Below are 19,572 nucleotides of genomic sequence, written 5' to 3'. Positions count from 1 at the left end.
CCAGATCAGCGGTTACGTTAGAGCTGCGTGAGCCCTTAGAAATCACCTGGTCCAGGGATTTTAAAACCCAGGATGTCGCTAAGGGGCTGGTATCTAACATGGAAGCAGACCCAAGGGGGACTGTGGTAAACTGAAGACGGGCAGCCGTCCTTCAGGGCAGGCCCAGCGTTGCCAGATCTTAGGCTTTCACAAAACACTAGAAATTTGGATTTTTAAAGCCTGCAATCCTCTGATGTTTAAAATGTTGACAATTCATTTTTAAAACTTTTTTTTAACACCATAGACGAACAAAACACGTCTCATGGAAGAGGAAACCATGATTTAGTCTGTTTTTAACAGAGGAGGGTGATATGGACTCTAGAATCCCAGATTTCTGGCTCTTTCATGGGCTCCTAAGGGTATGTGTATCTCACGATGTATGTCTTCCAAGCACGGACTTCTTGGTGGGTGTTTGGCAAGCGGGGCATTTTATGCTCACTCTGAAATGCACGCAGCCTCACTGAGAGGAAACAGATGCCCACAGCGCTGCTCTTCAGCATGAGAAGTCATGAGCCACTTAAGCTGCTGCAGCCTTTTCATTTCTACAGAAAACCAGGCCCACACACGCATTGAACATGTTTCACCAAAATGATCTTATTTTAAAACTTTAAAGTGCCTCTGTGCCCAGAGATGAACTGTCTGGAAAAATGCATTTTAAACCTTGTGAATGCAGGCAATCAGAAGTCCATTCTACCCCAGACTCCGCCTCCATCCAGCTCATCTCTGATGGACCCTCATACCTCCAGGGGTACCCGGAAACTCGTTCTCACTTCAATTATAAGTGCATAGCTGGGTCTGAGGCTAGAATTTGCTCCAGAATGTTGTTCAGACTTCTGGTGGGTTGAGTATCGCTTTAAAAGCAATTTCTACTTAAGAATCTGCTTTAAGTGTGTCATCAAACACTGAGAAACATGTGATTTGTTTTTCTTCTTTTCTCTCAGGAAGCTGACAGCTGGGAGATTGTAGAAGGGCTGAAAATAGGCCAAACCAATGTCCAGAGACCAGACAAACATGAAGGCTTTATGCTAAAGAAGAGAAAATGGCCTTTAAAGGGCTGGCACAAGGTAACATTTTCATCATATTATCTTCAGATCATCTTCGTAAATAGAGGCTCTTATTTGGTGTCATTAGGTGGGAAACCAAGAGTACAGTTGTATGTGTAAAGCTAGTCTTCAAGGCCTTGTTTTAACTGTACAGGCTGCAACCTATCATACCTATTTAAGTCTGAGATCTGTAATGTCTGTATGCAGGGAAAAAATATTTTACACGATATTTAAAATCCAGTTTGGACATATTTTTGTTTACTCTGCTTTTTTTTTAACTTAAATTAGTATAAATATGTTCTTATTAAATACTCTTCTAAATATGAGATTTTATAAAATGCAGGCATGGCTTCCATTGGATGGATTTATACTAATTCCATTATTGAACCAGTTCCCTATTGCTGAATATGTAGCATATGTCTAATTTTTTATTGTATGAAGTTGTGATGAACATTCTTATACATGAATTTCCATTTAAGTCCTCGGGGTAGATTCCTAGAATTATTGTTACCAGTGCAAACTAAAGATGGAATGTCACTGATCTTGGAAGTTTGTTTACTGCCCTTTAACGTATATGGTTTATTCCTCTCTACCCAACTCCACATTCTTTTTCCATCTTACAGTTTTAATTATGGAGAAAATATTTTACACTGTATTGTTGCAGTTACGTGAGTAGCAGGAATTCTGGATGCTTAGGAGAAGAAAGTTGTCCTCTATTTTCAATATAAGCCTTTTGGTAGACCACCAGTATCTTGTCTGAAATCACTGAAAAAACAGGTTCATTACCTGCCACATCTGCTGATGGATTTCATCTCAAGGCAGATAGATTTGTGGGCACAAATGGCAGGCTGGTGGCTGCCCACTGACCCAAAAGGGGAAGTTATGGATTATAACATCCTTGAGGAAATATATTTTTTGCAATTTAAGAGAATGATTTAAAAATTAACAGTTGGGAAATGTTGCCCCAATCCCCTATCTCTGAGGGTGGAATAAAAACCGGTCAAAGAGTCTTCTTCCCTCTCACTTGTCAGAAACCTTGGCAGTCGCCCCTGCACCCATAATGTTATACCAGTGCCAGGAATCTCTCCCCACCCTTGTTCTTTCTTGGATTTTGGCCAACTGGCCACACTCCTTCCTGGAATCACCTTTGCCTTTCATCCTGACCTTACCACTTTGCAATTCCTCAAATCAGTGGCCTTGCTAATCTCTTTCCCTGTGACCATCCTATAGGTTATCCCTGCTAGAATTCTTTGATAGATAGGAATGGACAAACAGAAGAAAGGGGTCAAAGAAACACATTTTATATAAATGGCTAACTTTAATTAAACACTCTCAGTCCATGTTTCAGCAAAACTGGCTGTGGTTCAACAGCAACTCTTTCTGGACCTTCCCTTAGACATTTTGCTACATAAGCAATAGGAGGTTCTCCCTTGCATTGCCTTTTCTCTTGGTCTCTAATACCATCAGATATTTATTCAAGCATCAGCCCATTTGATTGCCCAAGTCATAGGCAGTCAAGTGTTTTTCAGCTATAGAGATTCCTTCTTCCAGTGCTTACTTCTCCCCCCGCCCCCCGCAACCCCAGAACCTATAACAAAGGGGTTACAGTGACCTTCTGTGAGTTCTGTGTAGGGTGTCTCCAGGCCTGACTGCCTGTCACCTCAGCAGCTAAGAGTTCCTGAGTCACATAAAAACTTCCCGGCAGAGTAATTTACCAGCCACAGAAAGACTCCCTGCATCTGTAGAGACTAGAGGAGGACACTGGACCCATTGTTTGATTGGGTCCTTGAATGCAATTTTTTCTCTAGTCAATTGTCCATGGAAAGGAAGTCAACAGCAGAGAGTTCCTGAGGTTTGTGGAGCAAAAATGGCTAGATTCATTTGGACTGGACCATGAGTGTCTTGAAAGAGACAAAAACTGCCCCAAATATATATATTTTCCCCTTAATATAGTTCAGAAATAATTTTTAATCTCTTTTACTAAGAGTGAACTGCAAGTATTTTGCTAAGTGGAGATGCAAGCATATTGATAAGGCTACTTTTTAAACTTTGAAGATAATTCATTATTCATAGCTCCAGTCCACTGGATTCCTCCCTTCCCCCCCAACCCCTGACACCCCCATTAAGAAAAACCGTGGTGATGGGGGAGTTCCCTGGTGGTCTAGTGGTTAGGATTCAGGGCTTTCACTGCCGTGGCCTGGGTTCAATCCCTGGTCAGGAAACAGATTCCACAAGCTGTGCGGTACAGCCAAGAAAGAAAAGAAAGAAAGAAAAACAGAAAAGAAAAGAAAAGAAAAACTGTGGTGAGAGATTTCATCCCCATTGGATTATGTATAAAAGGACCCTACTAGGTAAATAGTATGGAACTCAGCTAAGATTTCCTTACCATTTCATGTGACTGACCGTGGCCAGGTGCACTGAATTCAAATACATGAAAATGATCAAACATACTGATTACAAAATACCAAGCAATGTTAGACCCACACTTGTGAATGTTTTATATAATTCAAAATACTGACAATAACTGGGGATTGTTTGGTTCTTGCAGCGTTTTTTTGTCCTGGATAATGGAATGTTAAAGTATTCAAAGGCACCACTTGATGTAAGTAGACACAAAGATTGGTTTAGAATTCTGCTTGAAGTGAGTAACCACCACAGTGTACAAGTGTTGTGCCATAGTTACCAGCTCTGTGCATTGCTGTGCCTGTAAGATTTAACAAATGTTGCGTGGAAGGTGTGTTTTACGCTTATGCTCAAGCTAGCATAAAATCTCAAACTGGTGCATGAAGATTTGACTTAACTATTGTGATGTGTGTTGTTAAAAACAGAAGCTTAAACCTAAAAGTCACCAACTAATAAAAATCACCCTTTCTGTCTTAGAGAGAAAACCCAAGTAGGCTTTTTTCCTGCATCTCTCAATAAACTATGCTATATGTGCTTTTTTTGAGGTTTAAAGCAACATTTGTTCTTACTGAAGTCTTTTTAAGACCTATCTTATGAACTTCATTTCTGTTTCATACATTCTTTTATCTTGGCCATCCCAACTCTAAAATTATTCGAAATTATTTTTCTTTAATATAAAAAGTCATTGTTTGCATGCAAAACTGGGAAATGCTCTCCTTCTTATCATTGTATATAGGGTAAGTAACAGAGGGCTCAGATTTCAGTTCTGTCCCCAGCTCCTTCATTGAATCAGCTGTGTGTCCTTGACCAGATGAGGGCAGCCAGAAGGAAGAGCTGGCTGCTCCGTGCACTCTGTACTAGCTGCCCAGTTTTGCCCCAGCAGCAGTCTTCTAGCTGATTACTTGGGGGTCTTCTGGGTTGTAGGTCAGAGATTGACCATAGTTATTTTAGGAACCAGTAAAGGTATCTTTTTTAGGATATAAACTGTGCAATCTAGAATTATGAAGTTATGCCAAAAACAGGAATGAGATGAATAGTCTTACTTATTGAAATTGGTATGAAGTCACTGCAACTTCAGCTGTCCTCAGATTCAGGACCTTAACTTCAGAACCTTAGCCATTTCCTCTTTGTAGAGGTGGTGTGATGTTCCATCTCCTATAGATAAGTTAAAGATTACATTAAGCTCACTTCCGTACAAAAGCATGTCAAATCACATGTCCTTCCAGCCTTTTTACCAGTCTTTTGATTTCAGATTCAAAAAGGGAAGGTCCACGGAAGCATCGATGTCGGACTCTCTGTCATGTCAATTAAAAAGAAAGCTCGGAGAATAGACCTTGACACAGAAGAACACATCTATCATTTGAAGGTAAAATTGCCTTTCAACAGTTTCTCTGCCAATATCTGGGGAAATCACTTGCCTATATCAGTGGTAAACAGGAGATTGGTTTCACCATTACCTACTCCTCTTGTTTATTCTTTTAGGTGAAATCCCAGGACTGGTTTGATGCATGGGTCTCCAAACTGCGCCATCATCGATTGTATCGGCAGAATGAAATTGTGAGATCACCACGAGATGCTAGTTTTCACATATTTCCTTCAACCTCCACAGCTGAATCCTCACCAGCTGCTAATGTTTCTGTTGGGGATGGAAAGGTATGACATTGTTATATGAAAGTCAGCCCAGAAATTGCTTGGAAAATTATGCAGACATGTTAACTGTGTCTCATTTTACAAACCAGAAAGAGAAGGTGTGCTTTGTAAACTAACCCTCAGAAGACAATAGTGATATTTACCATCAAAGTTAATTACAAGTATAGATTAGGTGGAAATGTGGACCAAGAGAATTAAGTTTTCCTTTCTGTGAATGGAGTACATCTAAATTATATGTGGCTTTGTGGGAATATTAAGAAGTAGAGTGAACATTTGGTTAATCAGCACCTAGAAATTGATGTCTTCCTGGGTGGTAATAGGAAGACCACAAAGCTTTTAAAGTGAAGCTTGTTTTTTTGCCTTGAGCTGTAATATATACATGACCGTGAGAGAGACCAGTGAATTTCCCCATGAGGTTAATGCAAGTGGGCTAGAGATTGTGACAGTAATATAATATATTTGAATATAATATATTTGAATGACTAGGCACTGTGTTTAAGCATTGGACATTCATTCATCTCTAGTCTTAAATATACCCAAAGCTCAGAGACAGTAAAGAATTTTTCCAGAAGTTAAATAGACATTAAACAGCTAAGCCAAGGTCAGAATCTTCATCTTTGTTTCCAAAATCAGTGCCTTTTTCATTATACCAGGTACCAGATTAAGGGAGGCTGAAGCTATTCTTTCGGCCGTATTAAGAGTTCTTTTTCTGTGTTGCTGAAAAGCTAGAGGTGTTGCCTGTTAAAAACCAAGGTTAAGACAATAGACAGGGAGACAGCTATTTCTGCCTTTGCCTCAATAATTAAGTTTTCTGAACCATAGCCACATTGCACCGCCCAGGGGTCTTTCGGTTTCTCACTTGGCACCTGAGATTGAGAATAGAGACATCTGTGAATAACTAGCTGCCACAAGGAGTGGAGTTCAAATGTGTTTCAGCGAAGATTCTGCTTTTCTCTGTTTTCCTACATAGGGATATATGGAATAACATATCCAAGTTTCCTCTGCAAAGCATTGAAAAACCTCATGGAGCAACTGCAAGACTCATCAAATCAGATTAAATGAAACACAGCTGTATTTAGTTTTTGCTATTTTGATGGAAATTACTTACCTAATTTTTGTTAAATCCCGTAAATTGTATTTCACAAGGCTCTCAAACCTTATTTCATTATGGAATATCTCTCTCCTAGGAACAGGGTATTGGGTTAACCCTAGTACTAACTGCTTCTGAAATCAAAGGAAATGAACCAGCAGGTCGGGGTTATTAGGAAGTAGGGCACTTAGTGAATGACCCAACACAAGATGTGCAAGATAGTCCCCAAGTTTCTCTGGGCCTCCTGTGTTCTCATCACAGAATAGAAGGAATCCCAGAGTTAGTCCAAATTAAACAAGAAATGTATCCCCGATGGATATTTAAAAAATATAAATGTTTGATCCTTTGGTTCTTCCAGCTTCTGCCTGTGTCTTCGGCACAGAGTGTTGATAAAAGACATATTATTTTCATCCCTTGTGTTATTTGTTAAATAACTTGGGTGACATCCGAGAATGGAGAACTGAAACCAGATCCTCCCCCCTGTTTGCCTTGGAATAAGAAAGCTCTTCAACTCTGGTTTTCATAGATCTGTTGCTCTAGCTACAAATGACATACCTCTGAGATCTAACTCAGTGAAAGATTTCTGTTACATTTATCAAAATGCAGTAAAGAGTGAAAAGAGCTTTTTATCACTTTGCTTGAATTCTAAGCATCAAATTATGAGACTCTCAAATGTTAATTGGTTTGTGGCCCTGTGAGGGTAGTAAATAAGTCTGGGTTTGCTAAGTATGTGCATCCTTCTCTTCATAATGATTTAGAAGAGACACAGTCAGTTGTAACTGAATATTAAAGTCAAATATGGAGTTTTAAAGTTGTTTCAGCTTTGGGGGAAATAAGTTTCTGCTTTTTTCACAGCGTTTACTGTACTCACTTTAGTATCTACATACTTCATACAACTTTTATTTCACATAAAATCCCTTTAATGGAAAGTCTATCAGCTATAGATACTAATAACTTGGCAAGACTGCCATTTTAGATGTTACAGTTTTCAATATGCATTCACAGCATGACAAGGTTGCTTGCTGGTGGGTAATGTATTTAAGAATCACAGGTAGCTGATGAGACCATGAGTTGATCATAAGGGTACAGAGAGCTTTTGGAAAGGAAAGGCCTTCGCTCATGAGTTGAGTACTGCAACAAGGACACTGTATCAGCTGTAACTTACTGAGTAATGCAAAACTATTGAAAATTTGAGTTGGCGTGTCCTTGCGAGTATGAGATATAACATACTTGAACGTTGTCCCCTTTGTTTTTTGGTGGAGATGGCAGCTTAACAAGTGTCGTGTCGTTATTGCTTAGAAATTTTGGCTGTACTGAGCTCATACCACATTTAGCCAAGAGGCTTCTTCCATATTTTGAGCGTGCCTTTTGTTCCTCTTTTTTCTAATGTCGCTTTGAGTATACTTGTGTTCTTTTTAGTAACCTAAATGTACTATTTCTGCCTAACCATACGCGTTTTTTTATTCATCGTAGGCGCAGCCAAACAGCTTTCCATGGCAGTCCCCTTTACCCTGCGGTAGCAGCCTCCCTGCAACCTGCACGACCGGGCAGAGCAAAGTGGCAGCCTGGCTACAAGACTCGGAAGAAATGGACAGGTGTGCAGAAGGTTAGTTCTTGCCCATTGTGGGCTCTCAGGATGAGCCAAAGAAACAGACGCAAAAGGGGCAAATTGTGGGTGCTGTACCTTTCACCCCCCAACCCCCCTTAATGCCTCCAGCTTTTTTTTTTTTTCTTATTTTTATATCCCAGATCTCCTCTTTGCCATGTCTCGGGCTTCTTACCTGTCCGTTCTCCTGCGCCCTCACAGCTCCTGAATCTGGTTTTTCCCTTACCCGTACTCCCACCCACTTCAACCCTCTCACTTCATTGCGTTAGCAGTTCCCTCTGGCTTCATTAGCCTCCCACACCCCGGACCCTGGGGGCGATCACCCAGCTGAGTGCTGCCTTGGGAGCACCCTCCAGCCTCGCTGCTGACAGTCTACTAGGTCACTTACACAGCTGCCTTCTCTGCTGCTCCATCTGGCCCACGGAACAGTGTATGTTTCCCAACAACCAACAATAAACAGCAAAATTATACTGATCTTAGATCCACAGTTACCTGGTAGTGGTGTTCCACTATGGATCAGTTATTAAATACTCCGAGCTAATACATGATTCTTCACTGTACCATCTCTCAGCCTCTTAATCTGCAGAAACTTTCTCCTTCCTTGAAATGAGCCTTAGCACGTTGGTCCAAACTGGATCCACAGACCATTTCCAGTCTGTGAGACAGCTTTCATTTGACCTTCAAAAATGAACAAAACAAAACAACACAAAAACAACATAACAAGTATTTAATATATCTAAATTGATTTAATTATCTTGAGATGATGTTGGGCCTAAGTTTTTTGATATTAAATTTTTTTCTTTTATGAAGTTATGGTGAAAGGAGATGTTACATTATTTTATGTCCTCACTTAGAAAAATTGAGATTTGGCAACCTGTGTTCATGCCCCAACCAATTCTTTTTTTTTTTTTTTTTTTTTTGCTTTACACATGTGTGAACTCAAAGTCTGCAGCATTTTTATTAGCCCTCTCCACATTCCAAACTTAATCTTTATGTGAAAATATGGCTTTAAGGGGGATGTTATATTCATAAAGTGTGTCCAGCTAACATTCCATTAAAAGGGTTTTACTTGAGTATATTCACAAAACACACAGACATTACTTTGCCTTTATGAACTTCAGGTTGGGGAAGAAGCTGACCTCACTGTCCTAGACACTGCAGGCTTGCCTCTGCGGCGGTTCTAGACAGTCAGCCTCTCCTCTAATTTCTGCCACTTTGCACACGCTTTTGGAGTTTAACCTGGCCACCGACATTGCTGAAAAGATTGAGACTGTCTACTGGGACAAAGTCCATTCATGTGACCAAAATAAATTGACATTGACCTTGATGCCAAGAAGCCCCTGGCTGGTGGGGGGATGTCTTTGTCTCCCTGTATGCTTCAGATACTCTGTGGCCCATCCCTGTGCCCTCTCTCCAGTCTCGGGGGTGACCCTGCTTCCCCCCATCCTGATCTCTCTACCTGTGTCCTCATCCTGCCATTCTGTTCTCTTTCAGGATTTAGTGTAGTAATGATCTCCTGTCTTGAGAACAGCCTCAGCCTTTCCCACTTCAGTCATTCCTACCCATAGACTTCAGCTTCTCTCCCATAATTTGACTTTGCCCTTTTTGCTCTATAGAAGAAGCATTCTTGGCAGCAGGACACCATCTGCTTTCTGCTTTGTTCTCAAGCCTCATCCTCTGGCCCGCCCTGCAAGACCTTCTTTAATGAGCCTCCTCTTTTAGGCCCCGTGAAGTTTTCCTTTTTTTCCAGCTGCTTCTTCTCTGTTTCATTGGGATTCTCCTCTGGCCAACCTTGGTTGCAGGGATGATCAAGATAAAGTATTCTGCTTTTAGCTTCAATAATAGTAACTATAGCTTGTTGAGTGCTCCTATGGGCCAGGCACTGAACTAAGCACTTTACATATGTGGTATTTTATAGATTTTCACAATAGTACCAAGCAGGAATTTTGAACCATATTTTTATAGGTAGAGAAACTACAGCTCAGAGAGATGAAGTAATTTGTCCAAGTTACACAGCAAGTACTTGACAGAGCTGAAGGGCTAACCCAGGCCAACTTGATCCTAACGACTGTGCTCTGTGCTTTGGAGATGACAGGCATGCTTCTAGTTTCAACTGCAGTCTCTGGGCTTTTTTTGTTTTTGTTTTTTTGGGGGTTTTTTTTGCTGTACGCGGGCCTCTCACTGTTGTGGCCTCTCCTGTTGCAGAGCACGGGCTCCGGACGCGCAGGCTCAGTGGCCATGGCTCACGGGCCCAGCCACTCCGCAGCACGTGGGATCTTCCCGGACTGGGGCACGAACCCGCGTCCCCTGCATTGGCAGGTGGGCTCCCAACCACTGCACCACCAGGGGAGCCTTGCAGTCTCTGTTTTGATGATGGTAGTGGTAGTGGCGGCAGCTGATAGGTATGGGGTGCCACAGGCACTGTTCTAGGTGTTCTAAGTGCGTCAGCTCATTTAATCCTCTCAACTCCACTTTACTCCACTAGATGAGAAAACTTAGGTACAGAGAAGTTAACTCACTTGGACCCAGTTCACACAGCTAGTAATGGTGGAGCTGGGATTCAAACTCAGGCAGTCTGACTCCAGAGCATGTGCTCTTAATCACTGCACCATATTTCTCTCAAAAGGGCTGAAAACTCTCTTTAAATTTCAGACCTCTGTATCCAGCCCGTGCTACATTCCCACCCCCTCCCTTGCTGTGGACTCTCTCTGCCTGTACACTCGGTCACGCCTTCTCCTCAGCCTGTCTAAAACCAAATTCTCTGTCTCCTCTGTGGAAATGGTCCCAGTTCCTGGGCTCCCCTGTTTTTGTCAGTGCTGCTCTCATAACCACTCCTGAAACCTCTGTCATCTCTGACTCACCCACCCTGTTCATCCAGCTGAAACTGAGTTCTGTTATTTCTTTGCAAACTTCTCCCATCTCCCCTCCCCCTCATCTACCCTTCCTCTGGAATTCCATTTCTGCTGTCCTAACTCAGGCTCACCCTTTGCCCAGTCTCTGACTGGTACCCGCACCCTCAGTCTCTTGCTCTGTGGGTCCGTCGCTCTCAGAGGCTCCTGGGAAATTACTGTGTTTGGACATGTTTGCATCCAGTGCCGGCACTTAGCAGCCGTTATCCCGTTGCCCTCAGCTATGAGACGTAGGTATTGCTACTGTCCCCGCTTCACAGATGAGGAAAGTGAAATGCACGGAGGTTAAGGAGCCTGCCCAAGATTACACAGCTGCGCCGATAGAGAGGCTGGGACTCCAGCCAACCCACATTTGACTAATCCCAAAGCCATTCTTTGTTCACTACATATAATAGTCCCTCAAGACCACTATTTCATAAAATAACTTTTTGCAAAAATCTCTTCAGGTGGTTCTCCGTGAGCTCTTGGGCTTTAGTCCAAACTACTTAGCCCAGGGTTTAACATCCAGCTTTCAGCTTTCTGGCCCTGCCTACCCTTTCAACCTTGCCTTCCATAGGCCTAATTAAACTTATTTGCTATTTCCTAAACGTGCTTGCATGTTCCTGCCTCCATGCCTTTGCACAGGCTGTCTTCCCAACCTGCAGTGCCCTCTCTGCCCTCCTCCACCTTCCTGTTTTGCTGAAGCCTTTTTATCAATCCTCCAGACCCACAAAAGGTTTTACTGGCTCTTATAAGTCTACTCTGACGACCTCAAACCACAGTAACTGTCCCTTTCCTGAACTACCACAGCACTTTTTTTTGGGGGGGTGGTCTATTTTGATCATTTCATAGCATCGCAATATTGAGGTTGGTTGCATTTCAGAAGTTCATCAAGTAACATCTTCTTGAACCCATAACATAGCACATTTATAGTTCCAGTACTTAAAGAGGTTAGCTATTCATAGGTCTGGACTTCCGTCAGTCCAGATCTCAAGTATGTAAGGGAATTTCTTGGTGCTTGGAGAGCATTTTTTCCCATAGAAACAAAATATTAAATTAGTTTTTCTGTTTTTTTGTTTTTTTTTTTGCGGTACGCGGGCTTCTCACCGCTGTGGCCTCTCCCGCTGCAGAGCACAGGCTCCAGTCGCGCAGGCTCAGGGACCATGGCTCACAGGCCCAGCCGCTCCGCGGCATGTGGGATCCTCCCAAACCGGGGCACGAACCCGGGTCCCCTGCATCGGCAGGCAGATTCTCAACCACTGCACCACCAGGGAAGCCCCATAAATTAGTATTTTATATGCCATCCTTATGTACCAGTATATGCCATCACTAAAATGGTATGTAATAGTTCAACGTACAGATTATTTATTGTGTACATTTTCTTTAAACCAGAATGTAAATTCCATGAATCTTATTTTATTGCTATATTCCCTGTGCTTAGAACTGTGCTGGGTGCATAGTGTCTTCCAAGTCAGTGATTCCTAAATGAAATAGTAAATGGATAACTTTGGATATACCTTAATTTATTTAACTATTCTGCAATTGGATGTTTCTTTTTATTTTATTTAATTTTAAATTTTATTTTGGAATATAGTTGATTTACAATGCTGTGTCAGTTTCAGGCGTACAGTAAAATGATTCAGTTATACATATACATATATCTATTCTTTTTTCAGATTCTTTTCTCATGTAGGTTATTACAGAATATTGAGTAGAGTTCTTTTTAGAACAAGGTAGGGAAGATGAGAAAGTAAGTAAACTGCTAGATATTTAAGTTTTAAATTTTTTACTGTTATAAACTGTCTCAACAGTCCTTTCTTGGCATAATATTTCCTTTTTCCCAGATTCTAAAATTAGATCTAATTTAATGTAATTCTAGAGATTTCTTTTTAAAGGTATTTTTATTGTCTTGGGCAAGTCCTTATAATCCTTACATACAACCAGACACTTAAGCAAGGAGCAAAATTCTGCCAGGGGTTTCATTTCTTCCATGATAGAAGTGTCAAGGAATGGTGTGCTTGTTCCAAGTTAAGGCCCTAGAAGAATGATTAAACATAGTGCAGTTAATGCTCCATAAAGACCATTTCTGGTTTTCATAGAATTTTCTCACCTCCCATCTCAGTTGCTACTTTCATTAGGAAGGTAAGAGAGTAAATAGTACCGTCACCACTTGACAGGTAAGAAAACTGCAGCTGAGAAGTGTAAAGTAAATCAGTGTCTCCCGACCCTTAGTTTTGGATCCTTTTGCCTTGAATCGAATTCATTCACCAAGTTCTCTTTCCATTCTGTTAGAAAGGATTTTAAGCCTCATTTCTATATCTCTACGCTACTTACGTACACCATTTGTGTAGAATAATCACAGTTATTTAGGAGAATTAATGTAATATTTACTGGATAGAAGCTTTAATGGATAGGTAGTGTTAGATAATGTCCGTACCAGCATGGTGCTTGTGATGTCGTTTTGTTCTTTAAAAGGCAAGTTAAAATGTAGGTCTCTTGGGCTTCCCTGGTGGCACAGTGGTTGAGAGTCCGCTTGCTGATGCAGGGGACACAGGTTCGTGCCCTGTTCCGGGAAGATCCCACATGCCGTGGTGCGGCTGGGCCCGTGAGCTATGGCCGCTGAGCCTGCGTGTCCAGAGCCTGTGCTCCGCAATGGGAGAGGCCACAACAGTTAGAGGCCTGTGTACCAAAAAAAAAAAAAAAATAGATCTCTTCTAGCCAACTCCTTTCTCCTCTTCCTTCTAACCCCTGCCTTCTTTCTTTGTACTAATTTTCTCCCTCATTCCTTCCCGTTTATCTTCGGTATTTCCTACCCTTCCAAGTCACTCACTTTATTTTCTTCGTGGGGCGCGTGGGAGGAGTACAATGGTGCTGCCTCCCCTGAAATGGGGAGGGGGTGGTGGAAGGGTCCTAGCCCCCTCAGTACTCTCTTCCGTCACCTGCGTTGGGTGATTTCCTTTCTTGAGGAATTTAAAGGCCACTGATGGCCAAGAGTTCCCTGGAAGAACCACAACAGCACTTGAACAGCTCACCTAGGGCTCCACCCTAGGGCAGATGCTGCTGAGAGATGGGACCTGGGTGGGACCTGGCCCCCGATGTATTGCTGCTGCCCTGCTCTCTGTAGAGTGTGCAGAGATTCTGAGTCCTATATGAAGACCTTCAGAGCAGGTAGACACATTCCTAACAACAGAACTGTACAACTGCTGAAGTTCCCTTGAGTGTGCTTCTGATGTGACGAAGCCCACCTCAGCAAGAAAATGAGCACACCCAATTTCACTGGGATTTTAATGGCTTTCTACACTAATAACTGTGCATTTGTAAGAGTGGGTTTTGAGGTCATCCAATAAATAATCAGCGGTTGTATGGTTCTAAACCAGAGACCAGTTCTGTTTTCTTTCATTTGCCAGTATCATCATTCTATAAACATAGATCTGCCTCATCATATTTGCCATAATTTGGATAGAGTGCCTTTTATTATCATCACCACCACTCCCTGCCCAGTTGTAACATATTTTAATTTCTGATTTGTATTAGACCTTGCACACTGCCAGTCAAACCTTGTGGAACTTAGCAAACTCCTGCAGAATTTGGAAATACTTCAGAGAACTCAGTCAGCGCCTAACTTTACTGACATGCAGGTAAACATTTTACTGCTGTTGGTCAAAGGACCTTAAGATATTCACTCAGAATTTTTACTGGATTGTTCTATGAATATACAAGATAACATTTAAAGGGAAATAACTACAATAAGGATTGGTTTATATTCTGGATTTATTCTTAATACTTTTGAATCTTGGTGTCATTGTGTTAAGATATATGTTTTGAAATGTTTTACATTTAAATACAAACTAACTGGAAGAAGTAAATATCTGAATCATTCTTTCATTTTTGTGTTGCATTAGAAATGATAGTTATGAAGACATAACTTAGATACTCTCAGAATTATTACTGTCTTTTCATGTAGCAAAAACGCTAATCCTGTTTTCATTTGGTGTAGCAGAAAAATATGTTTTATGGTTAAGTTTTTATCTCTGCTTTTAATGCCCACTGTGCATCAGATATACCTTTATCTCCTGGCTGGTTTGCTTTAGGTGTCTAACAATGATTCTGTACTAACTTGCTGTGCTCTCTTTGTCTATACCTGTATCATCTGTGTTAACTTAATAATGCTTTGTTGCTTTTAACTATTTGTGTAATGTAGGCTAACTGTGTAGATATTTCAAAGAAAGACAAGCGGGTCACAAGACGATGGAGAACAAAAAGTGTCAGCAAAGATACAAAAATACAACTGCAGGTACAGACTTTACTTTTCCTTCATTTATACTTATATATATATTTTAAAATATTAGTCTGTATATATCAATTCATAGAAGTTGAAAAGTTTAAAGCTGCTTTAAAGCTAGTGCTTTTCAGACTGAGTTATATTATCTAAAGTAGTGAGAAATCTATTCTTATTCTGGCATAAGTAAAAAGAATTTAAGGCTAAAATTATGTAATATGGCTGTAAAGTGGCATTTTCATCCTCAATTATGGCCTTGGAACCATTAAAACATATTTTAACAAAAAGTCACCTTAAAAATCTAGACTGAAAATCAAATGGGTTGTAATGAAAATTCACTTATATATACTAGATCTTAAAAGAGGCTTTTATGTGTTAACCCTGTCCAAACTTGTATCTATCAATAAATGAGATGAGGACTGCAATAGGTTAGAAAGTAACAAACCTGGGTTCTAATCTAATCACTGTGATTTCCTGGCAGCATAATCTCATGCATTTCTGTTAAAGTTTCGGGGCTTCCATTAACTCCTGGGTAAAGTGATCGAGTTTACTTGATGATCTCTGAATTCCTTTTCAACTCTAAAATGCTATGATTCTACAAAAATATTATTGGCCATCAACATTCACTTTTAAAATTTGAACTAAAGTCTTCATGGCTTGTGATAAATTTACTTGAAATTCATTGTAAATAAGTTATTTAGTTGAAATGAATAGTTTAAAATTTTTAAAGTAAGATCCTTTTATGTCATTGCATGGCAGTGATACAAAATATGACAAATGCCTAAAATCTCTTACGTCAAAATTCATGTTACTTTCAGAGCTTTAAGCTTGAATTTCTGCTACTCCAATTCTAGCTATATATTATAAAGGACTCTTGCCCTGCACAATCAAAATTAGACTTATGATTTTGTTTTTCTTTTTATTGCACTAAAATCAATCTATATTCTAACACAGAGGTAAAAGGGACTGCCTTTTAGAATTCTTCAGTCTTTTAAATAAGTACAATAATTCTTCCTTAATTCTAGTTTTATTGATAACATTCTTTGTGTTTTAATTCTGAATGTATGAATAACAAACTCTTTGTTGCTTTGCTTGCTAATCTGATATATTTGAAAATAAATTTTCACAAGCACTAATGATCGGTGTGTTTTTTTGTTAGAATGTCCATATTCTATGAACACAATTTTCTGTGGTCTTTTGTTCAGTATGTTTCTGTGCGTTTTCCCTTCTTTTCAGAAAATTAATACTATAGAGACAAATGTGCCAAATGACTTCACAAGAAAATTGCCTAAAATTGCTTTTGAGCATATGATTGTCTAGTTTTGTGGTGGTCGTTTTTTGTTGTTGTTGTTGTTTTTTAAACATGGTATCTATGGTTATCATAGCCAGGAAAAAAGAACCTTAATTATAAATAAAATAATTGAAGAAGGCCAGCATCATAAGAACATATATATTTGTGGATAGATAGCATTTCAATCTTGTTTTTATGAGGTATCGCACTGAACAAATTCCCATTCACAGTTGTGGTCTGCAATAGGTTGGTTCTCAATGTGTATGAGTGCAATGCCACTGGCTGTCCTACTGTGGTTACGAGGCCCACCATGGTCCCCATATCACTCAGTGTTTTCTGGAGGAAACAGAGTGTAATTCTGTATAGCCCTCCTATTCACAGGCTGTGCTTTTCAATGTGTGGAGAGTTTATGGAGATTTTTTTCTGAGTCATCAAAAGAAGTTGTTCAAAAAGCAGGAGAATATTCTCCATTTCATATTCCTGTCACATTTTGGGGTGGTTTGTTCTTAAATTTTCATTTATGCTCTTTTGCCTTGTTTCTGTTTTGCCAAAGAGTAACAAAATGGCCCTTGTGATTCTAGTTTAATTATTTTGGGGGGAAATTGAAACCATCTCATCCCATACTCAAAGTTAAACTTTCGAAAGTAGATTTAGCTCCAACTCCAGTGGAAATAAATAGACTGAGAGGTGGCGGTAAGCTATCAATCCTTCCAAGAGAAACCTCACTTCCACTTGATCTGGTAAAACAAAGGATCGTAGGGTGAATGCTGCAGAATTTGGTACCATCCCTAGACATTTTCTGCTCACCCAAACCAACGGGCCTTCCAGGATCCCTCAGGATGCTCATTCTCTATCACTGAGAAGTTACTTGGAAGTTTCTTCACCATGCACACCTGACTGGGGAATCTTAAAATCAGCCAGGGATGACTATGACTAATATGACTGTCATTACTCATCAGTATTTTACCTACAGAAAGTCATAGCATTTATTTTTACTGTAGTGGATTAAACATACCCACCACTTTCTCCCACCCTAATACACAGGTTTTTCCCTCCTGTTTTAAATGTTTCTTGACCATCAGAATCCCATCTCATGATACCAGGTAGTTGTTTTGAGCCCTTAATCATCTCACTACTTGAACCACTTTCTTCATTGTTGTGGCCAACTTGAGAGATTTTTTGTAGTGAGTGGCTCATTTTTCATCCCCTCTATCATCAACTTCTAGTCCACCAGACATTTATGCAGGAACCTAGACTGCCTGGTGGTGGTGGTGGTTATTGTTCCTGCTATTGTTGTCATGGATCTTGTTTTACTGAAGTTTGTATGCAGCGTTCTGTAGTAGTTGTAATTTTTGAAATAATTATAAAATAGGTCATTTAAAAAATTGACCTTAGGAAAGTAAAAATGAAGAACATGTTAAACTGGATGTTTGATTGCTTATTCTTAGGTAAGTTAGATTGTACTGTCGATGCGAATGTGAATGTTAAAATTTGGACCATATTTCTCCTTGAAGCCACTGGGAAGCTAGCTCAAGAATCCATTGTGTAATTCATTGGAGGCAATAGTTGTCCTAGACGTCTCTGTGGAATTACCTTTTTAGAAAAAATACTTCCTGTGTCCCAAAGCTCAAATTTCTCATTCTCATAAAAATCTCAGTATCATCATCATGCAGTAAAACAGTTTGGTTGTGTTTTAAATGAGGTGGAGGAGGGCAAGAAGAGAATGATTTTATAAGGGTTGCTGTAGAAGAGATTGCTGTTACATTTCCTGTGTTGCTAATAGCATGCATTAAATACTAGATCCGTAGATATTGCAGAGAATCAGGAATAGTAGGAGGTATGAGGTAGCAGATAAATGATCTTATGTCATTCATGTGCAGCTATCCTAGATCTCACAGATGCTCAAATTACACTGAAGAGTAAAAATATATTCTTTCTCCTTTTTTTTTTATTACAGTAGGCATAAAGGAATTTTGTATAGGAAATGTTTTGTCTAGAGCAGATTATGTGTGTGTGTTTGTGTTTAATAAACATACATATACGTACACAGAAAATTTATGACGATTGAGAGAAATGTGAATATAATTTGCAAAATTAAAGAGAATTGGAGATATAAGAATTTAAAATATTTTTCTGTTATTCCAAAAAGACTAACACAGCCATGCTGGTTTTTTTCTCAGTCTGACTGTTAGGTGACTCTGAGAACATTTCAGCTACTTAGAACTGAATTTATTGCTCACAACCTTGAAGAGTCAGGGTCTGTCAAATGCAGCAAAGCTGAGTTGATTAGAAGGCAGTGTTATTACCCTTTATCGTGTCCACCAAAAAGAGAAGAAAGAAAAGAAAGAAGGAAAGAAAGCAAGCTCTAAGATTCTTCTACTGGTTTATGCATAGTTGCACATCACTAAATGAAGCCTATACTTTCCGATTTTCATAGCCGATTTTTATAGGTGTTATCCCAGCACACTGAGGACATTGAGATTACTTTCCTATATTATGGGGACTGGCTTCCTCCTTGGAAAATTTTTCAACCCAAAAATCAATATAATTCTTAATATTGAATCCCAGAGACCTTTATAGTAGGAGAAAACATAGGGAGTTGAGGATTCCTGGTATCCTTCCCCTTACTTTTTCCTCCCAGCAAGAAACAAAAAATTCTTCCTGACCAACAGGAGGCTCTCATTACAACCTGTTTGCTTTAGCCTTTGCACATTATTTATTTAGTCACTTTTCCCTGAACTCATTTTTTTTTTTTTTTTTTGCTTCAATCTACTGAATGCCTTTTGGCTTCGTAGAACATGACATTGCATGAATAAAACGACGTACATTTATTTTACCTTGAAATCGTAAGCTCTTCATCACTTCATAACTTTCCATCTCCTTTTGGGGTAGGGGTTATATTCAGCAAATAGATTTAAGTGTTTGGGTGTTCTACCATGAGAACAATAAACTTTTCTCACAGTATGAATGCCCCTCCAAGCTATTTTCAATGCTAAGATTTAGCAAAAGTCAACTTTCAGTTAAAAATTCTCCCTCTCCCTTGTCTGATTATCTTTCATCCTCCCATATCCTGTCTTCTCCCTCCCCCATCCCATGTTTTCTCCTCCCTCCTCTTCTCTCATTCACTGTCAGGAAGGGCCATCTTCGAAGGGCCAGTTCAGCACAACTCGGCGCCGGCAGAGGCTAGCAGCAGCAGTGGCTACAACAGTGAGTGGATTTCAATCTCAAGTGGATGTTTAATGAGAATGAGAAACTGTGTACTAGTGTCACCCTGCCCCGCGTT

At 40.0% G+C, this 19,572-nt stretch overlaps 1 protein-coding gene across 3 annotated transcripts in view; it reads left to right on the top strand.

Annotated features, from left to right (window-relative positions):
- OSBPL6 (oxysterol binding protein like 6) overlaps window positions 1-19,572 on the top strand; it is a 171,604-nt gene that overhangs the window by 113,122 nt on the left and 38,910 nt on the right. For 2 of the 3 annotated variants that reach the window (XM_082658190.1, XM_082658189.1), the window contains exons 4-10: window positions 981-1,103; window positions 3,631-3,684; window positions 4,738-4,851; window positions 4,968-5,138; window positions 7,699-7,831; window positions 14,254-14,357; window positions 19,422-19,496. In XM_082658190.1, coding sequence (XP_082514316.1) covers window positions 981-1,103; window positions 3,631-3,684; window positions 4,738-4,851; window positions 4,968-5,138; window positions 7,699-7,831; window positions 14,254-14,357; window positions 19,422-19,496 — 774 coding nt within the window. Of the gene's footprint in view, window positions 1-980; window positions 1,104-3,630; window positions 3,685-4,737; window positions 4,852-4,967; window positions 5,139-7,698; window positions 7,832-14,253; window positions 14,358-14,920; window positions 15,014-19,421; window positions 19,497-19,572 lie in introns of all 3 variants that reach the window. The other variant, XM_082658191.1, reaches the window with a different exon arrangement.

Source organism: Grampus griseus, assembly GCF_964374135.1.
Source record: "Grampus griseus genome assembly, chromosome: 7".
Taxonomy (NCBI): domain Eukaryota; kingdom Metazoa; phylum Chordata; class Mammalia; order Artiodactyla; family Delphinidae; genus Grampus; species Grampus griseus.
Note: the sequence above shows the minus strand (reverse complement) of the source record. Positions and strands in the feature narration are given on the sequence as shown.